The 20,768-nt window shown below is 50.5% G+C and overlaps 1 protein-coding gene, 1 long non-coding RNA gene and 2 other non-coding genes across 4 annotated transcripts in view; 1 reads left to right on the forward strand and 3 right to left on the reverse strand.

Moving 5' to 3' along the window:
* LOC142821651 (uncharacterized) overlaps positions 1-20,768 on the reverse strand; it is a 262,426-nt gene that overhangs the window by 25,219 nt on the left and 216,439 nt on the right. The window lies entirely within an intron of this gene.
* Positions 1,552-1,624, reverse strand: TRNAV-AAC (transfer RNA valine (anticodon AAC)). The gene has a single exon. It is a non-coding gene; the product is annotated as a tRNA-Val (tRNA).
* Positions 6,956-7,171, forward strand: LOC142821725 (small nucleolar RNA U3). Its single transcript, XR_012898414.1, has one exon. It is a non-coding gene; the product is annotated as a small nucleolar RNA U3 (small nucleolar RNA).
* On the reverse strand, positions 8,993-20,563 carry LOC142821628 (uncharacterized). The gene is made up of 6 exons (XM_075913190.1): positions 19,940-20,563; positions 17,126-17,241; positions 16,494-16,553; positions 14,353-14,553; positions 13,028-13,141; positions 8,993-12,740 (listed from the first exon to the last, which is right to left on the reverse strand). Coding segments are annotated over exons 1-6 (1,434 nt in total). The 5' UTR covers positions 19,942-20,563; the 3' UTR covers positions 8,993-11,799.

Below are 20,768 nucleotides of genomic sequence, written 5' to 3' on the forward strand. Positions count from 1 at the left end.
TCTCTTTTATGTCTAGAGAGGTGACCTCATTTCCCCATCTCTCCTGACATTGTAGGAGCCCTTGCTCCTCCCACATGCTCATGAAAGCATTTCTTCTAGGCTGCATCTACACAGCAGCGTTCCTTGGGCATAACGGCCATTATACTGCAATAACAATGGGAGCGTCTACACAGCAATTCCATTATTCCGACGTCTGTAACACACCATCCAGACCAGTGGTCTGAGGAGCCAGGAGGTTTCCAGGCTGCAGACAGACAAGCCCACAGGCAAAGACAAAGCAAAGTCCCAGCCACTTCCTGCTCAGCCCAGCGGGGTCTGTGTGTGGCCCCCAGACCTTTTGTTTGCCTTTCCCCAGGTGCAGGGGCCCAGATTCAGCAACACTCACAGGCCCCACAGGAGGGGGCTGGTTTGATGCTTCACCCCACGGCCCAGCAACGAGCCCCCAGACTCGCCCTGTGCTCTGGAAGCCAGGTTAGCCATGTGAATTGGGTGGGGGCAGGTAACATCAGGCCTGGGCACTGGGATTATTTACCAGTTTCCCTGGGGGCCCTGCTGTTTTCACAGCACAAATATCTTTCCCATCACCCCTTAGTCGTCCCTTTCCCAAGCTGAGAAGAAGAAGTTCCATGAACTCCTGGGAGCTGCTGTTCCAAAGAAGAGGCATTTCCTGTGGAAAGATGGCCAAGCCCAATCCCCTACACAGAGCCCCAGAAAATACCAATGGACACTGGGCACTTGTAAAGCTCCCTCTCGGGCAGCGCTATGGAATGGATCCGGCTGGCCATCGGGCTGACTAACGCCATCCACAGACGAGTCCCCGTGAGACTTCTCAGCCCAAGTGCAGAGACTGTGGAGTCTCCCACTCCCAGCCCAGGGGCAGAGGGGCAGCGCCCTTAGGAGGCGGGTCCCAAGGCAGCAGAGACCTTTGAAGGGAACGGAGACGTAAGGTCAGAAGGAAGAAGAACAAGTCACCTCTTCCCAGGTGAGATGTGGTGGGAAACTACCAGACCCGGTGCAAGCCGAGCTCCAAGGGCTGGTTCCTGCCTGGTGGCTCCTTGCAGGGCCTGGCTTGAGAAGCACCAAGGAGCCGTGTGTGGCCAGCAGAAAGGGAGCAGAAGGAACGTGGATGAAGGAGCAGGGTGGGGGAGCAGGAACAAAAGAGGGTGGCAAAGGAAGCTGGGGGTGCTGGGTGAGAAGAAAGCGAGGGGAATGGGGTGGCTGGGGTCTGGGCATGAGGCGGGACATTACGTGGCTTTGTGTCCACTTGTACCAAAGGTGACAGCCACACTGCCCCGAAGGTGAACAGCCTCAGTAGTGGCACTTCCAGGGTGGGCCCTGGACTGCGTGGCCGCAATGACCTGGTCTCAGGCAAGGCACCACTGAGAAGTCTCAGGCCCCCCCTCCACGTTCTCCTATCTCAGCCTAACCTGCTGAGCTGTCTCCCACATGCTCCTGAAAGCCAGCACACATGCTGCCAAACCCTGCACCAGGTGGCAGGCCCTGGAACTGCCTTGTGGGCACCCAGGGGAACCGCAATAAGAGAAGACCTTGTGTTTCTACCTGGCTTTGAACCAGGGACCTTTTGCATGTTAGGCAAATGTGATAACCACTACACCACAGAAACACACTTAAAATGTTTTCTGCTACTGCACTTAAACTTGGGCAAATATTCGGTTGCTAACCCTTTGGCCAACAGAGATTGCTGCGGGGCAAAGGAATTCTCTGTTGTCTATTTTGTGCTCTCAGGAAGGGACCAAACTGAAGGAGGCCGGGCCCCCACCTGGGAACTCCAACCTAAACCCTGAGACCAAGGGGTTTACAAGCCAGATAATCAAAGTTCGCTGCATTTCTTCCTCCCACAACCCTGCAGAACTTCAAAACCTACAGTCCCACAGGAGATGTGCATGTTAGAGCCTCCGCCCACTGAGCTGTAGCCTTCTGTGCCCAGGGAGCCAGACACTGCCTGGGTGGGAAGGCAGGAGGGAAATGGGGAATGGCCGAACTTTGTGAGGCAATGGTGTTATCTGGGACCGTACATAGAACAGTTTACAAGTGGGTCTGAGTAGGGCACCATGGCTTGGCAGGCTGAAGCTTTGTGTAATAAACAGGGTATCCTGGGTTCAATTTCTGGAGTTGCCTTGTTGCAGCCTTTGCTCACATTTTCCTACACCCTTCTGGGACACGGAAGAGGCCTCTCCAGTCACCCATGGAACTGCAGGTTCAGGAAAAGGCTGATTGGGGAGGAGTGTTGGGAAGAAGGAAACCACAGATGAGAAGCATGTGACACCCACATACCCTGACTCTCCATGGCTGCAGGAGCTGCAGAGGTTTCACCCTCAGGCTCTCTAGGTGCTGACACCCCCAGGGAATCACAAGGGTGTGTGGTGCTGGCTCTCCTGTCCCAGCAATTGCAGTCAGAGCCCTGCCTTGCCAGTGCCAGTCACAGCAGCCTCTGCACCCGCTCCAGGCTTGTGGTTTCCTTCTTCCCAACACTCCTCCCCCATCAGCCTTTTCCTGAACCAGCAGTTTCATGAGTGGCCAGGGGAGACCTCTTCTGTGTCCCAGAAGGACCTAGGAAAATGTGAGCAAAGATTACAGCAAGGCACCCCTGGGAGTTGAACCCAGGATCTCCTGTTTATGAGGCAGGTGCTTTAGCCAGCTAAGCCATGGTGCCCTCCTCCAAAGTCTCTTTAAAATGGCTCTTTATGTTTCCCGCCCTCCCTAGACAGGCAAATCCCCTCTTCTGGGTGTTACAGGCTGGACTTTGCCTGCCTGACTTTTAGCCAGGGAACTCCTCCCGCACCTGCAGTTCATCCACCTCCCAGAGAGGCAGCAGTTCAGGAGAAGTGCCGTGTGTGTGGGAGGTGTGGGGTGTTCAAGGGGGGCATTTCCCTTCATGTGTAAAAACTATCACAGCCATGGGAGCTCACATACACCCAGGTGCACACGCTCAATATTGGTGCCCAGGACAAAACTCGCTCTGCTCCTGGAACAGGAACAGCGACTAGCAGTGAGGCCCCTCCCTGGCAGCACCGTGTCAGACGGTTTCTTCTTGGCCTGATACCTCCTGAATGCTGGGAGCAGCTGCCTGGTCCGAGGGGCTGCAGTTCCCTGGAGAGAGGGGCTGGGGCCGGTGGCTGCAGGAAAACCCTTCTGCTGTGTCTGTGGCTGAGCGGCACAAAGGAAAATAAAAGATCCCTTGGTGGCTGGACGTGCCTGAGGAAAGAAGCTGAAAGCGCAATAGATACATAAAAGGGGCGCGAGGGACAGTTTGAGTCACACACACAGGTGGCGCAGCTCAGCCAGGGACCTTATCCACTCACAGAGCTTCACAGCTTCTCCACCCCCAAACCCACCAGGCAAACTGCCCTATGGGCCTCGCCCACACCATGCTCAGGGCCTGGGGATTTTATGTCCATTTGCCAGATCAAATAACTACCCCCCCCCCCCCCATGCTGCTCTGGAGTCTCTGCCTCTCATCCTCCGCTTTGTCTCCAGACAGACCCTGCTCTGCTACAGCCACCTCCCTCTGGCTGTCACTTCTAGACCAAGATGTGCCCCTTCATTCTGACTTTGAATACCTGGGCTTTTAGCACTCAGATCTGCACCTAACATCAGCCAGATAACATCAGCATTTGCTAGTGAGGGGTCTGAACAGCTTCTGCAGAGAGGGAGACAGCCACTGGGGAGCATCCTTGCCAACTGTTTCAGTGAGCAGAGGAAGATAAACTCTTTGTCACTGAGAAAGAACTGTCACCCCAGGCGGGACTTGGACCCACAATCCCTGGCTTAGGAGGCCAGTGTCTTGTCCATTAGGCCACTGGGGCACACAGAAAAAAAATGCTGGAGACAGAAATTCACCCTTCTAAATGTCCCTTCTTCAACTTTTAGCTCCTGATTAAGCCCCTTTGAAGAAGCCAGATACACAGGAAGGGCTGATCACACCCCTCTGAAAATCAGCTTTCCATGGGTATCGGTAGCTGGCTCCGAGTCATGGGCCCTGACATCTCGTCTCCCTCCCGAGAGCAGGGAAGTGTCTCCCACGGCTACAGCCTCCTGAGGCTCTATGGCCCTATCTGTACAGCAGGGACAGCAACACTCACAGCCCCACAGGAGGGCCCCTGGCCTAGCAATGTGGCCCCCTGAGCAGCCTCTGATGTTCCCTGTGTGAGCCCCAGAACCAGCCCTGAGTGACAGGGGGAGGGGGAGCAGCTCACACATGCCAAGGGGCTGGCCAGGGGCAGGACGTGAGCCTGCAAAGCAGCAGTGACATCACAAGGAACTTTTTCAGCACCTCAGCTCATTGGCTGGGAGGCAGTGACCTCACAGAGGGACCATGGCAACAGCCAGGTGGGACAGGCTGCAGGCTGGGGCATCTCAGAGACCCCACATGGCCTGGCTGCCTGGAATCTCCTTTGTGAGGTTTTCCCTTGAACTCACCTCTAAGCCAGCCTCAGACCAGAGCACCCAGGACTCCTCTGCATGACGGGTGAAAGGGCTTGCTGTGTGAAGTCTGTGGGTCAGGTGACGTCAGACCTGGGCACTGAGATTATTTGCCATTTTCCCTGGCCTGCTGTTACTTAGACCTGTGATAGCCACGTGGTTAAGGTGGTGGACTTGAAACCCAATAGGGGCTCCCTGCGCAGCTTCAAATCCTGCTCACAGTGAGGCCTGTGTTTTGGCCACACGCCTTCCTAGGGCAACATGGTACCCAAACCCTGAGAAGAACATGCCTGTCCCATCAGAAAGGACACCTGCAGAAGGCAACAGAGGCTACAAAAGCAGGAGAGAACATGGATTGCGGGGTCCTGCCTAACAATAGGAAAACCAGTCTGGCTTTCAGCAGAGCCACCTCCCCATGGACACAGCTAGGGGACCAAGCAGCTCCAGTGGCTCCTCCCTCTCCCCAAAATCCGGCCTTGGTTGGGGAGAAAGATGCTGGGCCCAGCGGCTTCCCTTCACCTGGCAGAGGCAGAAGCGATGGAGACAGGCCCAGGGGTGTGTGGGCTACAAAAGCCTCTTGATCCCTTCTCGACTCCTAACAGTGCAAACATCAGGGAGAGTAGCTCAGTGATAGACTACAAATTATATGAGCGTTACTTCGAATCCAACTGACCATTCAATGGACACATTTCTCTCTCCAATTCCATTACATTCTAGGTTTCTATTTTTTTTAAATTCTTTAAATGAAGACGAATCCTTACTGCTGTCCTGTTCTAATGTGCATAAACCAGGCAAACCCGTCCCTCAGCTGGAGCCAGCTCAAACCCGCTGTGGGTCTGGTTTCTGTTTCCATCCATTCAACAAGGGTGTGATTTGGAAGCCCAATGGCAGGTCCTTGGTCTCCACGGGCTGTGCTGTGCGGAAGAACAAGAACCACACACAGCTGGGGAGGAACGGCCTAGTGTGTATTGCAATTGGTGGAGGAGTTGCCCAAATCTACCGGAGATGGGCAGGAGCCTGTTACAAACATACAGTAAACACTGTTATCAGACTGCCCGGTGAACATTCCTACCTTCCTTTGTGCACACAACATACATGGGGCTCTAATTACTGGCCACCTGCCTTTCACACAGATCATTGATCCTTGTGACTTTCAGGTACATTCATACGGCAGCTGTTTAAACATAATGTGCTTCTATTGCATGATCAGCACCAGAATCTCCGGCTACGTCTACACTATGAATTTTCTCAGCAAAAAAGGTGCTAACGAGGGTATCATTTGCATGAGTCATGATCTTATTTGCATATTTTTCACCAGTGGTTGTCTCTGAGCAGCTCCTGAGTCTCTCTGTGTCCCAGTGCTTCTAACCCACTGGCTGAGCCATCCCTAGGCCGGGCTGTGGGGCTGTAGCTCCTTTGAGACACTTTAGTCTGATCCGTCAGAGTGTGAAACTCCAGACTGAGGGGGAGTTTCAGCATCAGGCTTCTGGGTTCTGTTCCTTAATCTCCACCCCACTCAGTCACCCACCCCCAGCCTCTTCCAGCACAGCCTGCCCCACCTCCCCTCACAGGGCTTCCACAGTGGCCTCTGTCCCAGGGGGAATGAGGAGCCCCTGCCCCCGCACCCACCCACCCTGCTGCAGCTACCACCAGAGCAGAGGATTCACTCAGCACAAGTAAGTGCCTCTGTCCCCCCTGACCCCGGCTGTTCCCTCCTGTTTAGCTGCCTGGCCCCAGGAAAGGTCACATGAGACTGCTCATATCACCCCTCTCAGCACGGAGCCCTGGGCAGCCGCCCTGCTAGCTAAGGTCTCAGGCTGGCAGGGCCTGCAGGGATACTGGGTTTGAATGACAAGGTGTTGGAGCAGCTATTAAAAGGCTTCTTCCTTGGCAGGGGCTTTGTGCTTGTGGATTGGCTGTTTCTTGGATGACTGGTGCTTGCACATGCAGCTGGGCTTTAGCAAATCAGAATGATGCAAGTCGTGAGTAACCCAGCGCCTCTGGAAATGGGAGTGGAGTAAACAGTACAATATTGTCTAAAAAAACCCAACAATTAAAAGTCAAAGAGTGACAAAAATAAATTACTTGAGTAAAGTAGAAATACCCAAAAAAAGGTCTTGAGTAGTGTGATCAAATAATTCTACTTAGTCACTTTCCACCTCTTCCTGGCAGACAGGGGTTCCTGGCCCCTTGCTGGTCCACAGACTGGCAGTTTGTTACCACTGACTTAAAGGAGCCCCAGGAACTGCAGTTTCAGGAAGAAACAGCAAGAGATTTTGATTGGGTGCCAGGTGTTCCACATGCTAATCAGGAGGCGTGTTTCTGTAAAAAGGGACATGGAGCATATTCTAATATACAGCTTTCTAAATCTGGTGGAGCGTGTTTGAATGGAACAAGCACTTTGCTGAGATTATTTCTGTTCTTTAGTTTTCTAAGTGTTGTGTGAAAACATTCCCCATGAGGAGAAAGTGAATGCACATGAGTGTGGGTGTGTAGCAAGGAGTGCTCTACTAAGACTGTATTTTCAGGGATCATTTCTATAGTTGGTAACTAGAGAAATGCAGCTGTAAGTGGTTGGTCTTGCTAACCATGAGGATGAATGACAGTGTTCTCTTCTGAGCATGAAATGAGCAGACAGTGTTGCTTTAATGTATTTGCTGTCTGCTGTTGATGATTGTTCCTTCTTTCCTGTGGGGAAGTTGGAAAAAGAGAGCACAGGCTGAGTGGTTGGCTACTGTCAAAAAGTTCAAAATTAGCTTTGAAGTAGAAAGGAGGAGGGACTTCACTTTATCATTCTGTCCTGGCTTTTCCTTAATTCCTGGTTTTATTTGTAGTGCTCTGGTCCTGATGCTGGGCTACATCTACATTGGCATAATGTTGTGCAAAAGCAGATGCTTTTGCGCCAAAACTTGCTGCCTGTCTACACTGGCGGGGAGTTCTTGCACAAAAACACTGACGTTCTAATGTGTGAAATCAGGGCTTCTTGCACAAGAATTATGATGCTCCTGCTCAGGAATAAGCACTCTTGCGCAGCTGTTCTTGCGCAAGAGGCCATGTAGACAGGCAACATGAATTTCTTGCACAAGAAGCCCTATGGTTCAAATGGCCATCAGAGCTTTCTTGCGCAAGAGAGCGTCTACACTGGCATGGATGCTCTTGCGCAAAGGCACATGCCAGTGTAGAAGCTCTCTTCTGGAAGTCTATGTCTACACTGGCAGATGAGAGAAGTCGGAATTGCAAATGCCCTGAGGGTTTAAATTTTCCCTGCTCAATTTGCATGAACATGGCTGCCGCTTTTTTCCAGCTTGGGGCTTTGCCGGAGAAAAGCGCCAGTCTAGAGGGGGATCTTTCAGAAAATAAAGCCTTTTCCAAAAGGTCCCTTATTCCTGATTTTAAGGCTTTATTTTCCGAAAGATCCCATCTAGACTGGCACTTTTTTCCGGATAGCGCATCATCCCGCGATTTCTGTCTCCGAGGTGATCCTGACCCCCCGGTAACAGGATGTAGCTAGAGACAGGGAGGGGTAAATGGGGTTAGTCACCACTGAGACCTCATGCCATCCAAGACTTTAACTGCTAGAGCTGGTTGCTCCTTTGCAGCGGGCAGCCAGGGTGGCTGACGGATGCCCCAGGAGTCTATCCTAGGGAGGTGACAAGACTCAATGCTCATTTCTCAGGAATCATGCATTCAGTCACATACATTCACACACTCAACAAACGCATGATTTAACAACCAGACTTATATACCAGACTCTCCCTCCAGAATGTTCTTATTTCCAAACTCCTGACAGAACTGTGGGGTTTTTTTTAAGCAGGCACACTGGTTTTGAACTGACCAGAGTTTAAAGGTTTGGATCCAGCAATTCCACCAAGCACCTGAAGCCACTGGAAGCCCTCTACTGATTCTCAAAGTAGGGATTTAAAAGGCTCCTCACCTTGCTTGTGGTGCCTGGAGTTAGGTAGGGAGTGGCCCATGGTTTTCCCAAGCGAAAAGCAGGATGTGTGAATCTGAGTCACGACATCAGAATTGTGGTGGAATAAACACACCCTGGCTACATCTACATTGGCCCCTTCTCCGGAAGAGGCATGTAAATTTCTAACTTCAGAATAGGGAAATCCGCGGGGGATTTAAATATCCCCCGTGGGATTTAAATAAACATGGCCGCCGTTTATTTTCCAGCTTGGGGAAAAGCCAGAAAAGAGCGTCTAGACTGGCACGATCCTCCGGAATAAAACCCTTTTCTGGAGGATCTCTTATTCCTACTTGCAAGGAATCTCTTATTCCTAATTTACTTGCAAGTAGGAATAAGAGATCCTCCGGAAAAGGGCTTTATTCCGGAGGATCATGCCAGTCTAGACGCTCTTTTCCGGCTTTTCCCCAAGCCGGAAAAAAAGCGTTGGCCATGTTTATTTAAATCCCACGGGGGATATTTAAATCCCCCGCGGATTTCCCTATTCTGAAGTTAGAAATTTACATGCCTCTTCCGGAGAAGGGGCCAATGTAGATGGAGCCCCTAGGTTTAGGGTTCAAGTCAGACAAAGCCATTTTAATATCCCAGCTGGGTGTGGTGGTGTTGCAGATGGCAGGGAGTTACCCCTTACCGATACAAGCCTCTCCTCACACTCAAACGTCTGAAATATTTATACCTTCTTATAAAGTCACAGTGGAAATTTACAGAGAAAAGAGGAAGTAAGGCACTTTACTCTTAGATGGTAACATCTGCTTGACCCGATAAACAGCAGGCAGTGCGATTTTTTTGTTTGTTTGTTTAACAGCATTGTGGTTTCTTGCTCAACTTGCTTAGGAAGCTCCCTTCTGACGCAGGATACGCTGCGTACAGTTCAGTCTTTGGCCAGGCTAGTGAGGCCTACCTCCTATGTATTGGACATAAATATTTTACTTAATTTAAAATAAAGTTTGATCAACTAACATGAGAAATGTAAAAGGTTTAATCTCTTTAATAATGCAAATGCAACTGCCCAGATGCATCCCTAGCAAAATGGCTTGACTAATTATGTAATTAACAGTGCGTTTCCATTAGCAACAGTAATCTACAGAAGATTTGGAGAGGGCAGGGCTGTGATTGGCCGGGCCAGGCCTGAACACTGCTGAGGGAATCCACTCAAGGCAAATTGCTCAACACCAGGACTGCTGATAGCCCTTGACTGGAGACCTTTCCAAAATAGGCTACAAACCAGTCACACTGAGCACTTTAGCTGCCAATCCAGCCTGCAGGAAGCCTCATGAGCAAAACCCCTCATATACCCCAGCTCTTTCTATGCCACAATCAGCCCTGGGCTTACACACAGGTGAGGTGTTATACAGCCCAATCTCTCCAACCCAGAACAGATGCATCCGGTTCCAAAGAACCAGCCATGAATTCCTGGTCAATTTATACTTTAGATCTTACCCACCAGATCACAGTGGACCAATCCTTTAGAATCTAAATGTTTATTAATAAAAGACAGAAAAGGTTGAGAGTAAGGCTGTTAAGGAGAATACATTATAAACATCAATCAGCAAGTTCTTGATGCAGTATCTTAGTGGAGATGTTACAAACTACTAGTATAAGTCTTTGGGGTACATCGTGGCTGTGTCTACACTGGGCCACTTTTCCGGAAAATCAGCCGCTTTTCCGGAATAAGCTGCGAGCTGTCTACACTGGCCCTTGAATTTCCGGAAAAGCAACAATGCTCTACTGTACAAAATCAGCCGCTATTCCAGAAAAACTATTCTGCTCCAGCTCGGGCATAAGTCCTTATTCCGGAACACTGTTCCGGAAAAGGGCCAGTGTAGACAGCCCAGTAGTCTTTTCTGGAAAAAAGCCCCGATCGCGAAAATGGTGATCGGGGCTCTTTTCCGGAAAAGCGCGTCTACATTGGCCAAAGATGCTTTTCCAGAAAAAGGGCTTTTCTGGAAAAGCAGCCTGCCAATGTAGATGCTCCTTTTCCGGAAAAACTGAAAACGGAATAATATTCCGTTTTAAGCATTTCCGGAAATTCATGCCAGTGTAGACACGGCCCGTATGTCAGGATGGGTCAGCAATCCTTCCCGTGTCTCTGTCCTTAGCAAGGCTGCATCTGGGATAAGTAGCAAGACTGAAGACAAGATGGAGCCCCCCTCATAGCATTTGATATTAATTTCTGGTGTCTCCTCATCTAGAGCTAGTTACATGGTCAAATGACCTGTTTCATATGCCAGCAGCCATTGTGCTCTGGCTGCTTTGCAGCTTTCCACACGCATTCTTCAGGTGTGTATTGGCCACCTTGAGAACTATTGTCCTTGGAGCTATACTGACTAGCATAGTCACTCATAGGACATGCCGTCTTCATGACAGGCAGTCCATACACAGCATCAGCAGAGCCCATAGTCATAACTCCCCATGCAAACTCCAAACAAGTACACTAATACCATACACAGAATCAGCACAATATCAGCTTTTCTTTGACACCTCACACGGCCCACTTTGTACCAAATTTGGGGCAAACAGTTCCCCATGATCACAGCAGTTATCTGTATGATCACCTTAAAATCCAATAACATGACAGGGGACTCAAGAAAGGGTTGGGGTCTTGAGGAAGGATCTGGGAAGCAGGCAGGTGTCTGGCCAGGGGGAAGATGTAATGTGTGGCCAGGAGAGAAGGTGCAAGAAAAAAGGAGGGTGTCAGTGCAAGCTGGGGGTGCTGGCTGCTGGGGGAAAGGGAATTGAGGTGATTGGGAGGGAGTGTCTGGGAAGGACAGCAAATATTACCTGATTTTGGGCCTTCTTGCAGCAACATCTCCAGTCACACTGTCTTGGTCACCCCAGAGGGAGGCTCTACTGCTGCAGCAGCAGCCACACAGACTAGGACCAGCCCCAGACACACCACTACTGCACCGATTCAGTCCAGGGCTGGAGGTGTTGCTACTGCAGCCATGCAGCTCAGGAATAGCCCCAGAGGCACCCCTGACATGGCCATGTGGTCCTGGAGGCCAGCAGTGCAGTGGCAGCAGTGCCTCTAGTGCCGGGCTCAGGTTGTGTGGCAAAGACTCAGCCTAGCGCTGCCTCCTCTCTAGTGGCTACAAAGCACAAAGAGGGGATGGGGCTAAGCTCCTTCACCCTCAGCACATGCTCATTTTGAGGTGGGGCCTGGCACTGCCTTGTGGACAGGATCAAAGTCTTAGGAAGGCTGGATTCTACTAACAGAAAATTTTGCTTACCCCCACTACAGGGTTTCTCACCTGTGTGGGATCAACTATATGCAACAAGCCTTGAACTCTCGCTATAGCATATGCCAAAGTCAAAGCAGTTAAAGGATTTCTCTCCTATGAGAGTTCTCATGGATAACAAGGTGTGATCTCTGACTGCAACATTTCCTACAGTGAAAGCAGGTGAATAGCTTCTTCCGTATGGGTTTTCCTATGTCTTACAAGGGTTGAGGTCTGACAGAAGCCTTTCCCACAATCAGAGTAGCTGAAGGGTTTCTCTCCTGTGTGAACTCTCCTATGGATAACAAGGCATGACCTCCGACTGAATCTTTTCCCACAGTCAGAGCAGCTGAAGGGTTTCTCCCCTGTGTGGGCTCTCCTATGGATAACAAGATGTGACCTCTGACTGAAGCTTTTCCCACAGTCAGAGCAGCTGAAAGGTTTCTCCCCTGTGTGAGCTCTCCTATGGATAACAAGGCGTGACCTCCGACTGAAGCTTTTCCCACAGTCAGAGCAGCTGAAAGGTTTCTCCCCTGTGTGGGCTCTCCTATGGATAACAAGGTGTGACGTCTGACTGAAACTTTTCCCACAGTCAGAGCAGCTGAAAGGTTTCTCTCCTGTGTGGGCTCTCCTATGGATAACAAGGTGTGACCTCTGATTGAAGCTTTTCCCACAGTCAGAGCAGCTGAAGGGTTTCTCTCCCGTGTGAACTCTCCTATGGATAACAAGGAATGACCGCCAACTGAAGCTTTTCCCACAGTCAGAGCAGCTGAAGGGTTTCTCTCCTGTTTGGGCTCTTTCATGTTTAAGAAGAGTTGCACAGTCACTCCAAGCACAAGTTGAATGTTGATGGGGGATTTTCTTTTGAACAGTTTCTTTGTTTGTTTTCAACCTTCTGCTCCTCTGACTGAATTTATCCTGTCCTGCTTCTGGATGGTTTCCCTGCTGCCTTTGTAGACTACACTGACTCTCACGAGTCTCTCCTTGCTCAGGACTCTGAGAAACATGCCCTTCAGATCTTTCCACTAACACCCCATATGGAGCCATTCGCTCACGTCCTTCCTCCTGAAGACTCCTCTCACTGTTCTCATTGAGCATCCCATCACCTGCTGGCATAGAGAGAGAAACCACATGGGAGTCATTCCCTGTGCTGAGCTGAAATAAAAATTCTGAATGGTGAATAGAAAATGCAGGACAAACCCAAAGAATGGCTGGAAAGATACAATAATCATGAGCTGAGTTCACCCTGCACGCCCATTACTCTTTCCCCACCCAGCACTCTCAGCATGGAGTTGAAGACAGGCTGAAGGGCCAGTCAGACTTGATGAAAACACACAACCAACATCTGCTATGAGAACACAGACACTGGTTTGAGTCACTTTAGCTGATTTCTCACCTGTGTGGGTGTCACTGATGATCTCCCCTTCCTCACAGCCTTGGAGATCTGGGATCTGCAGCTCTTCCCCTCGCTCCACCCAGGAGAGCACATGAGCTTTGGAAATAGGAAATCCTATTCGGGGAGCAATTAACCAAGTGCTGATCTTGTTCATTAAGGTCTGTGCCATTCCTGCTTCCAAAGCCAGGATATGAGTCTCCTACCCAGACAGGCTCCTTCCCCACCTTCCAGAGACTGGTCTCTGGCTGGTACAAGACCCCAGGATACACTAATTCCATACTCCCCCTGTACAACTACCATGTTGGGAATAGCCCAGCTGACTCCCATGGGGAACTGAGCGCTCTGCTGCACTCTTACAGGATACAACTCAGTCTCCTTTAGGGCAGGACAGGAACACACTGCTCATAAGGGGAGAGCTCTAGGACTTTCAGGACTGACAGACACCCCTAGCCAGGATTCATATTTGAGCTGCCACATGTCAGGTCTCTAGGTCTGGGAGGGAAAGGACCCAGCAGAGCTCTACAGCCCTATGGGCTCTGCCCACAAAGCTCTTGGCTGGGGGATGTAATTGCCCTGCTCTTGGGCTCAGATGCTCTACCTGAGCCAGAAGGAGGCAGGGGAATTGTCTGATCAGGAAAATGAATCCTTGGCTGGCCACTTCAAGCCCTGCCTATGGTCCACACTCCTGATCCTGACTGACTGTGCCATGGTGGGCCCTGTCAGCTGCCCACAACAGCGGTCAGTCCTGCAGACAGCCAGGGCAGTGCTGGCCTGTTCCTGTGGCCAGCCAAGGTGGAGACAGGTTGGGCTGTTTCTCTGCTGCTTGTAGATGCTCCTGCAGCTCAGCTCCCCTTCTGCAGTCTTGGTTCGACTCTGCCAGCAGCAGCAGCCCTCCTCTTGTGGCCAGTCGAGCCTGCCATTTGGTGCCCCTCTGGCTTGCACAGAATCTACCAGAGGCAGGGAAGGACTCTGAGTTGGTGCCTTCCTTCCAGGGGCTCAGCACAATAGCACAAGGGGACCCTGCAGATGCTAACAGCAGCTGCACCCAGCCCCACAACTCTGGTACCTGCCTGGGCCCTTCCACTGACACCTCCGGCCAAGGCACAGCATGGGCAAGATGGGTGGAACCACAATGAGACCTTGGCTGTGGAAAGAGCAGCACCACTATTATGTCACCGAGTCATCTCTCACGCAGGAGCCAGGATTACTGGGGCACATACTGCTGATATTGGGGGTTTGGGCAATAAAGGACCCTGAACCAAACCCAACCCAGCTGCTCCAGATCCCACCCACCTTTTGTTACACAAGGGGACAGGAATCCTCACCCAGCCAGCTCACAGCCTCGTAATTCTCCTGCATCACATCCCTGTAGAGGGCTCTCTGGCCTGGGTCCAACAGAGCCCATTCCTCCTCAGAGAAATACACAGCCACCTCCTCGAAGCTCACTGGCTCCACCACGGCCATTTCCTCTCCCTGGCTCTGCAGGCCAGGGGCTGAGCTGGAGTCAGACATGGGTGTTCTGCAGCCTGTCAGCAGGAGAAGGGGAATTGAAGACATTTCAAAAAGGGTTTTAATCCTTTTCACACCCAATTCTGCCCAGACTCTGTCCCTGGTGGAAAACATGCTGGACTCTACGCTGAGTCTAGATATTCCATAAACACCACACACAAGTTAGATCCAAAAGCCGTATTTATTTCTCTCAATACCTGGCTTGAGTTACATTACTTTGCCTGCAACAATGGGATTCAGTTCTCAGCACCCAGTGTTTCTGCTAAACAAGCCACATATTCATCTGCCTGGACATGGACATAGATTTAATTTAATTTGGGCTGCTGTATTTATAATCCTTCATCTTCCTACATTGATTTGCAGCCCAAACTTTGGTTCTCTCATCTGACACAGACTTTATAAACTCTCTCCACAACAGAGATGAAGTGAAGTTAATATGAGTATTCACATACATATTATTAAACATGTGTGCTGAATGTTTACAGGATAAGACCTTAAAATTCATGGCATCAGAAGATATCCTTAGCCATGCAGTCTGTCCACTCTGCGGCACAAGCCATTACACCTAGCCCAGCTACCCATGCACAAAGCTCTGTTTCCCCACAGCCTATTTTGTAGAAAGTCGCCCAGTGTTGATATGAAGACATCAAGAGATGGAGAATCCATCAGTTCTTTGCTCATTAGTTTCAGCAGCTAATCCTCTTACCCATCAAATATTTGTGCCTCTTCTCTAGCCTGAAATTCTCTGACTGCAGCTTTCAGTTATTGACTCTCACTGAACTGTATCCACTAGACCAGGGGTGGGAAATTCATTTTGTTTGGGGAGGGGGCGAGAGATCCAAGATTTTGGAAAGTGGTTGAGAGCTGCACTCTTCCAAGACATTAAGTTGGAAATACAGCGTATGGGATGGACATTGGGAGAAGAAGGGAGCTTTGGGTAAGGGGTTGGGATGCAGGAGTGAAAGAGGGTTCTGGGAAGGAGTTTCAGTGAAGGAGGCAGGTGTGATCTGGGGCACTGGATTAGCCAACTAGTCATGAGATATTTAAAATAAAGTTAATTTAGAGAAGCAGCTAAGTGGACAAATAAGGGGATGAGGGTTACTTGGATGCAGGAAAAGAACAAAGAGTTTGGGTATGTGGAGTGGGAGGCAGGAGTGGGGGGGCAGAGAACTAGATGGGGAAGGGAGAGGTTGGGGTGCCAGAGGCAGGCTTTGGCCAGGAGACTTACCTGAGTGACTCCCGACCAGCAGCCAAGCACCTCTCTGAGGCAGGCAGGGAGCCTGCTCAACCCTCACACCGGCTACGGAGCCATGTGGGTGTGTGAATAACTATGAGCCGGAGCAGAGGGGGCACAGTGCTTCCTTTCTGGCCAGAAACCAGCCAATGAGATTGTCCTGGGGGTGGAAGCAGTGCCTGTAGCCTTCCCTCTTCACCTCTGGGCTCACCTTCGCTTTGAGTGGCTTGCAGGTGGGAAGTAGCAAGCATGGAACTAGCCCATAGCTCGCTAAGCATCAGTGGGCCGCATCCGATGGCCTGGCGAGCTAGATAGGCTGCATTTTGCCCAGGCCTGCACTAGACCGAAGAGCCCTTGCGTATCCAGAAGTTTCACGCCATGAACAAACTGATACCGTGGAAGCCAGTCAGCTCTCAGCCTATTTATTGTTTGAAACCAACCCCATATTGAAACTGACTGAGCAGTGAAATCTGAGCCTGAAGGTGCCGTCCGTTGTGTGCTTTAACTTCACCCCTTTAGCATCACACCTTGTAGATCAGTGTTTCTCAAAGTGACTGCAGGTCCCCATGCAGTGCCCCTGGGGCTCCTCACTGATCACTGGGTGATTTAGGGCTGTGTGCACCGTGGTCACTGGGTTTAGTTGGTAACTTCAATGACAATCCCATGAAGAAGTTTTCACAGGAATTTTCTCATCATTTAAAGAATTTTCACCAACAAACTCACCTTGTCTGAAAGCTCCCAGGGATTTTCCTCTTGCTCTCTCCAGTGCAGAGGGCAGAGTGTCTGGTGGGGGAAGGGATAAGAGAGGTGAGATTTCAGGCTCTCCTGTTTATTATAATGTCCCCATTCTGAACTCTGCGTTTCAATTGTATCAGAGACCAGACAGAGACACACTCAAATGTTTAGTATGAAAAGGTCTGAAACTTTCCGTGTCCTCTCTCGCTTGGGCACCTCCCAGCAATGGAGCCAACATCTCTGCAGCCTCATCCCCGCCCAAGGAGACACAAACTGAAAGCGAGATTTACTTTTCCCTCCTCATTCCCTCCCACCTGGTTTCTCTCAGTCACTTACCACCTCTTGTCATAACCTAGAGCTGCGCTGGGGAAAGACGTTGCCATGACATTAACTTTACCTATTTGGATCCCTTGACACCAACGGGAGGCTCAGAGTTTGCAAACCCCTGGCTCTATTTGCAAGCAGTTGGATCTGTTTGCTCAGTGCCTCTAAGGAGAGCAGCATGATGGGGCCGTCATTCTCCATGTGGGAATTGAGGCAGGGATGGTTGGCTTCAGAGGCCAGATTCAATAGTTTCTAATAGTTAAACAACTTTCCCCTACTCCATCCCTTCTTGGTACCTTTGAATTCCCTCAGAGTCTCCGACAGCGCATACGTTTTCTGGGAGAAAGCACTGACTTGTTCTTCCAGTTCAGGGGAAATTTCTTCTGGCAGCTGGAACTGCCCCGTCTCACACCTGGACAGAAACAATTCAATGTGATTGTATTTCATTTAAAGATGATAAGATTTGGCTAGTGAGTGTCAGCTCTAACAGGCCTGGAGTTAGAATTACTTGAATTCTCCCAGCCTGACAGCAGGGGCAACACAGCCCATGGCTGTGCAACCTTCCCCTGAAAGGTCCCACTGCTGTTCTTCACCTCTGGCCCGGAGAGACCAGCTGGGGACAAAAGTGGAATTGAGCCTCAATGGCCAATTTACTCTTTGGCCTCCAGGTGATGAAGGACAGGATGTTCCTACGTGAAGGGCTGAAGGAATCTGCCCACTAGGAACCAGACTGAGACACCAACTCCTCCCACCCCTTCTCTTTCCACACAGGTCTCCAAACAGCCCTCAGGTAGGACAGACTCTGGGTCCCTGCTGCCCTGGTCTAAATGTGCCCAGTGTCCAGCAGTGACAGACCCATATTCCAGCCCCACAGTCCTGAGGCAGACAGTCCCCAGGGAGGTGACAGCTCTAGGAAATATCTGAAGTCAGACTGTGCCCCTGAATGGGGAATTCCAGAGTCTGCTGTGCAAGGGTGAGACCCTCAGAATTAAGTGAGTCAGAGACATTTCTATCCAACATCTGGCTGTAGGGCCCTAGGGAGATGTGGTGCCAACATCAGCTCCAAGCTCTTTCCCTGCGCTGTGCAGTGTGACAGGAGTGCGAGCCACCTACCTGCTCAAGGTGTTTCTTACGTCCCAGAGAAAAGAGACAGACAAGAATCTCAGCTGCACTGGACACACACAGGGAAGGCATTTTGCAAATATGGAGAAGAGACGCCCTGACCTGGCCCCAGGGCCATAGATTCCGTGACCTAATGGGGCTTTGCCATCTCTAATAGCTCTGTGCCTGTTACTCTGCAAAGCACAACAGTCACTCGCATGGCAGCAATGCACACACCGAGTTACACCCAGATCAGATGGCTGGACCCCAGCACTTGTGCCTGCATAGTGGCTCTCCCTAGCTGAGGAGCAGAAGTTATGAGGGGTGGGAGAGGGGAGCTGTGAGGGGATGGGGGCAGGGCGAGAGAGGGAGGGTTGAGGGAGACAGGTGTCCAGTTTGGGACTGGAAGCCCCTGGCCCAACAGGCTCCTGGAGATGCCAGGCAGTGCCACTGGCCCAGGCTGTCAAACACCCAGTTTGCGGCTCCACAGGCTCCCTACCAGCCCCTGTGCAGCTCATAGGGAAAGTCCCTGAGTCGGCATGTCCGGCTCTTAACATTGGAGCAACTGGGGGGAGGGAGGGAAACAGCTGGGCCAGGGCAGGGCAAGAACCACTCCTGGGCAGCACAGTGAACAGGGTTGGCCACTGACCAGGCTCCCTAAATTTAATCCAAGCCCCTTCCCTTCTGCCCTCCCTCGCACCCAGTTCCTCCAGTGCCTGGCTGGAATGGCTGCCCCACTGCCAGCCCTGCTGCTTGGCATGGTGCAGTCATGGGGCCAAGGGCAGGGGAGTCCTCAGGTGTGGAGAGCAGCTGGGGGCTGGATGGGGGGCCTGGAGTGCAGGGGGGATGGACCAGAGGATGTCTGGTTCGGGGGTGGAGTCACAGCTTCTCCCAGGATCCCCTCAATGTATTGTTCCCAGCATGGTATATCAATTGGGGGACATATTAATGTGGCTTGGGGTTTTTTTTGGGGGGGGGAGGTGTCTTTCAACTGTGTTTTCAACAACAGGGTTTCATATTGATAAGCTGAATTTCAGAAAACTGAAGATGTCCCTGACAGCGATAACAACCGTGAATAAATTGTACCAAAACACCAACATTGAGCCTGCCACTTGCAGAATCTAGTTTCATTTATAGATGTGGTACAAGAAGAATCAAATGACCCCTAAAAAAAGATGGCCAGGCCCACTTTTGCCAGATGCTAAGCACTATAAATTAAAATTGAACACTCAGCAATTGGAGCAAAAATGGTGGAAGCAGAATGCAAGCCACAGTTCATTCGGCCATGCCAGAAAGGATGGAACTCTGTGTTCATGGCTGCGGAGAGAATTCGGTGCATTCGGAATGAACAAGAAAGTTCCATGAGAAATGTGTTCTCAGGACTCCAAATTAGTATGCAAGAAGCAGTTTTTTGCTTTATGCTTTTCTTTTTGTTAAAAAAAACCCCCACTGATCATTCTGTATTTTTATTAACATTACGTATTGGCTGGTCAAAAGGCAGAATCTAGCAGAGCTGGTTTTATTGGTAGCATATGCCATGGTTATGGGCCCATTGGTGAAAGCACTAAATATTATCCAAGCACAGATAAGTACACTAATGGAATGGAGTGCAGCTGTGTACTTATACCAGCTTCAGGGGGTAGCAGAGATTTTTTTTTTAGTTTATCCTGTACAGACTAACAGTCTGGTAGTACTTTATAGATTAACAATAACAAGAGGGCCAAAATAAATACACCTGTACAGCCTAAACTCAAAACTCTGGTCATCTGAAGTAGTGGGCTGTGCCCACAAAAACTCATGATACCATCCATATATTTTGTTGTCTATCAAGTGCTACCAGACCATTTGTTGTTTTTTAAGTTTAAATTATACTTGATGGTTTCAAAACTGCAAAGGAACAAGATGCCCTCTTGAGGCCACTGGTAGATGGACTTCAGTGCACCATTCAGAAATGTCTTGGTGAAATAATTGAGGACCTGGAGCTAACAGCAGCTTTGATTTTTACTTACATTTGTTTCAAAGTAGCAGGACTTTGAGTTGCATTGCACAGAGTAGTTCAGTACAAGGCATTACATTTGCACAGAGGAAAACAATGAATATGGGTTGCAGAGACGGGAGAGCAATTCTGTGAGTCCCGGGAATAAGACAAGAGAAAAGTTATGAGACTCTGTCCTGTCTATAGCGTTCTTTTTACATTTTAAACACCTTTAAAATACAGAGAGAACAAACATACATCTAGAGTGGGCAGGGCAAAGTGCAGGGGGGGGCTCTGCAGCCCTTTTTAGCCTGCTCTGCCCCTCTGAGTTGCATATATGATTACAATAAATGTTGAAGCAAATAAAAAGGCCCCTTGCCAGGGCCACTCTCTGACTCATGCCTCATCCCCACTGGGGAAGCTGCTTTAACCACCAGGAATGGATGAGAGTTTTGCAGGGCCCAGGGCAGCACAATATCATGGCTCCCCTGCCCCGTTTGAAGAAAAAACAGAAAAAAGGGGTGTGTCCCCCCGTGCCCACTCCTCCAGTAGCCCCACACTGATCATGTGAGCTACCCCCTCCTCATCCCCTCTCCTAACACCTCCCTCTACAAACCTGCCCTGTCTCTCTCCTCCTGGTGCTGGTCCCTCCCCTGCAGGTGTCCACCCTTCTGTGTCACCCCAGAATCCCCTGGCACCTGCACCTTCCCTTAGCCCTGCACCCTCCTGGTGCCTCCCCCTTCCCTCACTGCCCCTGTGTCCTTTGCCCTCTTTTCCCCTGATGTCCACCCCTCACCAGCCTCTGCCCCCCCTCCCTTCATGCCCTCTGCCCTCACACGTGCCTTGCTCCATCCCCACCTTCC

Source organism: Pelodiscus sinensis, chromosome 31 (genome assembly GCF_049634645.1).
Source record: "Pelodiscus sinensis isolate JC-2024 chromosome 31, ASM4963464v1, whole genome shotgun sequence".
In the NCBI taxonomy this organism is placed as follows: Eukaryota; Metazoa; Chordata; order Testudines; family Trionychidae; genus Pelodiscus; species Pelodiscus sinensis.

Bases quoted from the DNA above. Each gene is read 5' to 3' on its own strand.
- LOC142821628 (XM_075913190.1), bottom strand. The intron at 16,554-17,125 runs GTACCAAGAAGG...TTCCCCCACCAG, and splicing joins GACTCTGAGGGAATTCAAAG to ACACTCTGCCCTCTGCACTG. The intron at 12,741-13,027 runs GTGAGAAATCAG...TCTCTATGCCAG, and splicing joins CATCAGTGACACCCACACAG to CAGGTGATGGGATGCTCAAT.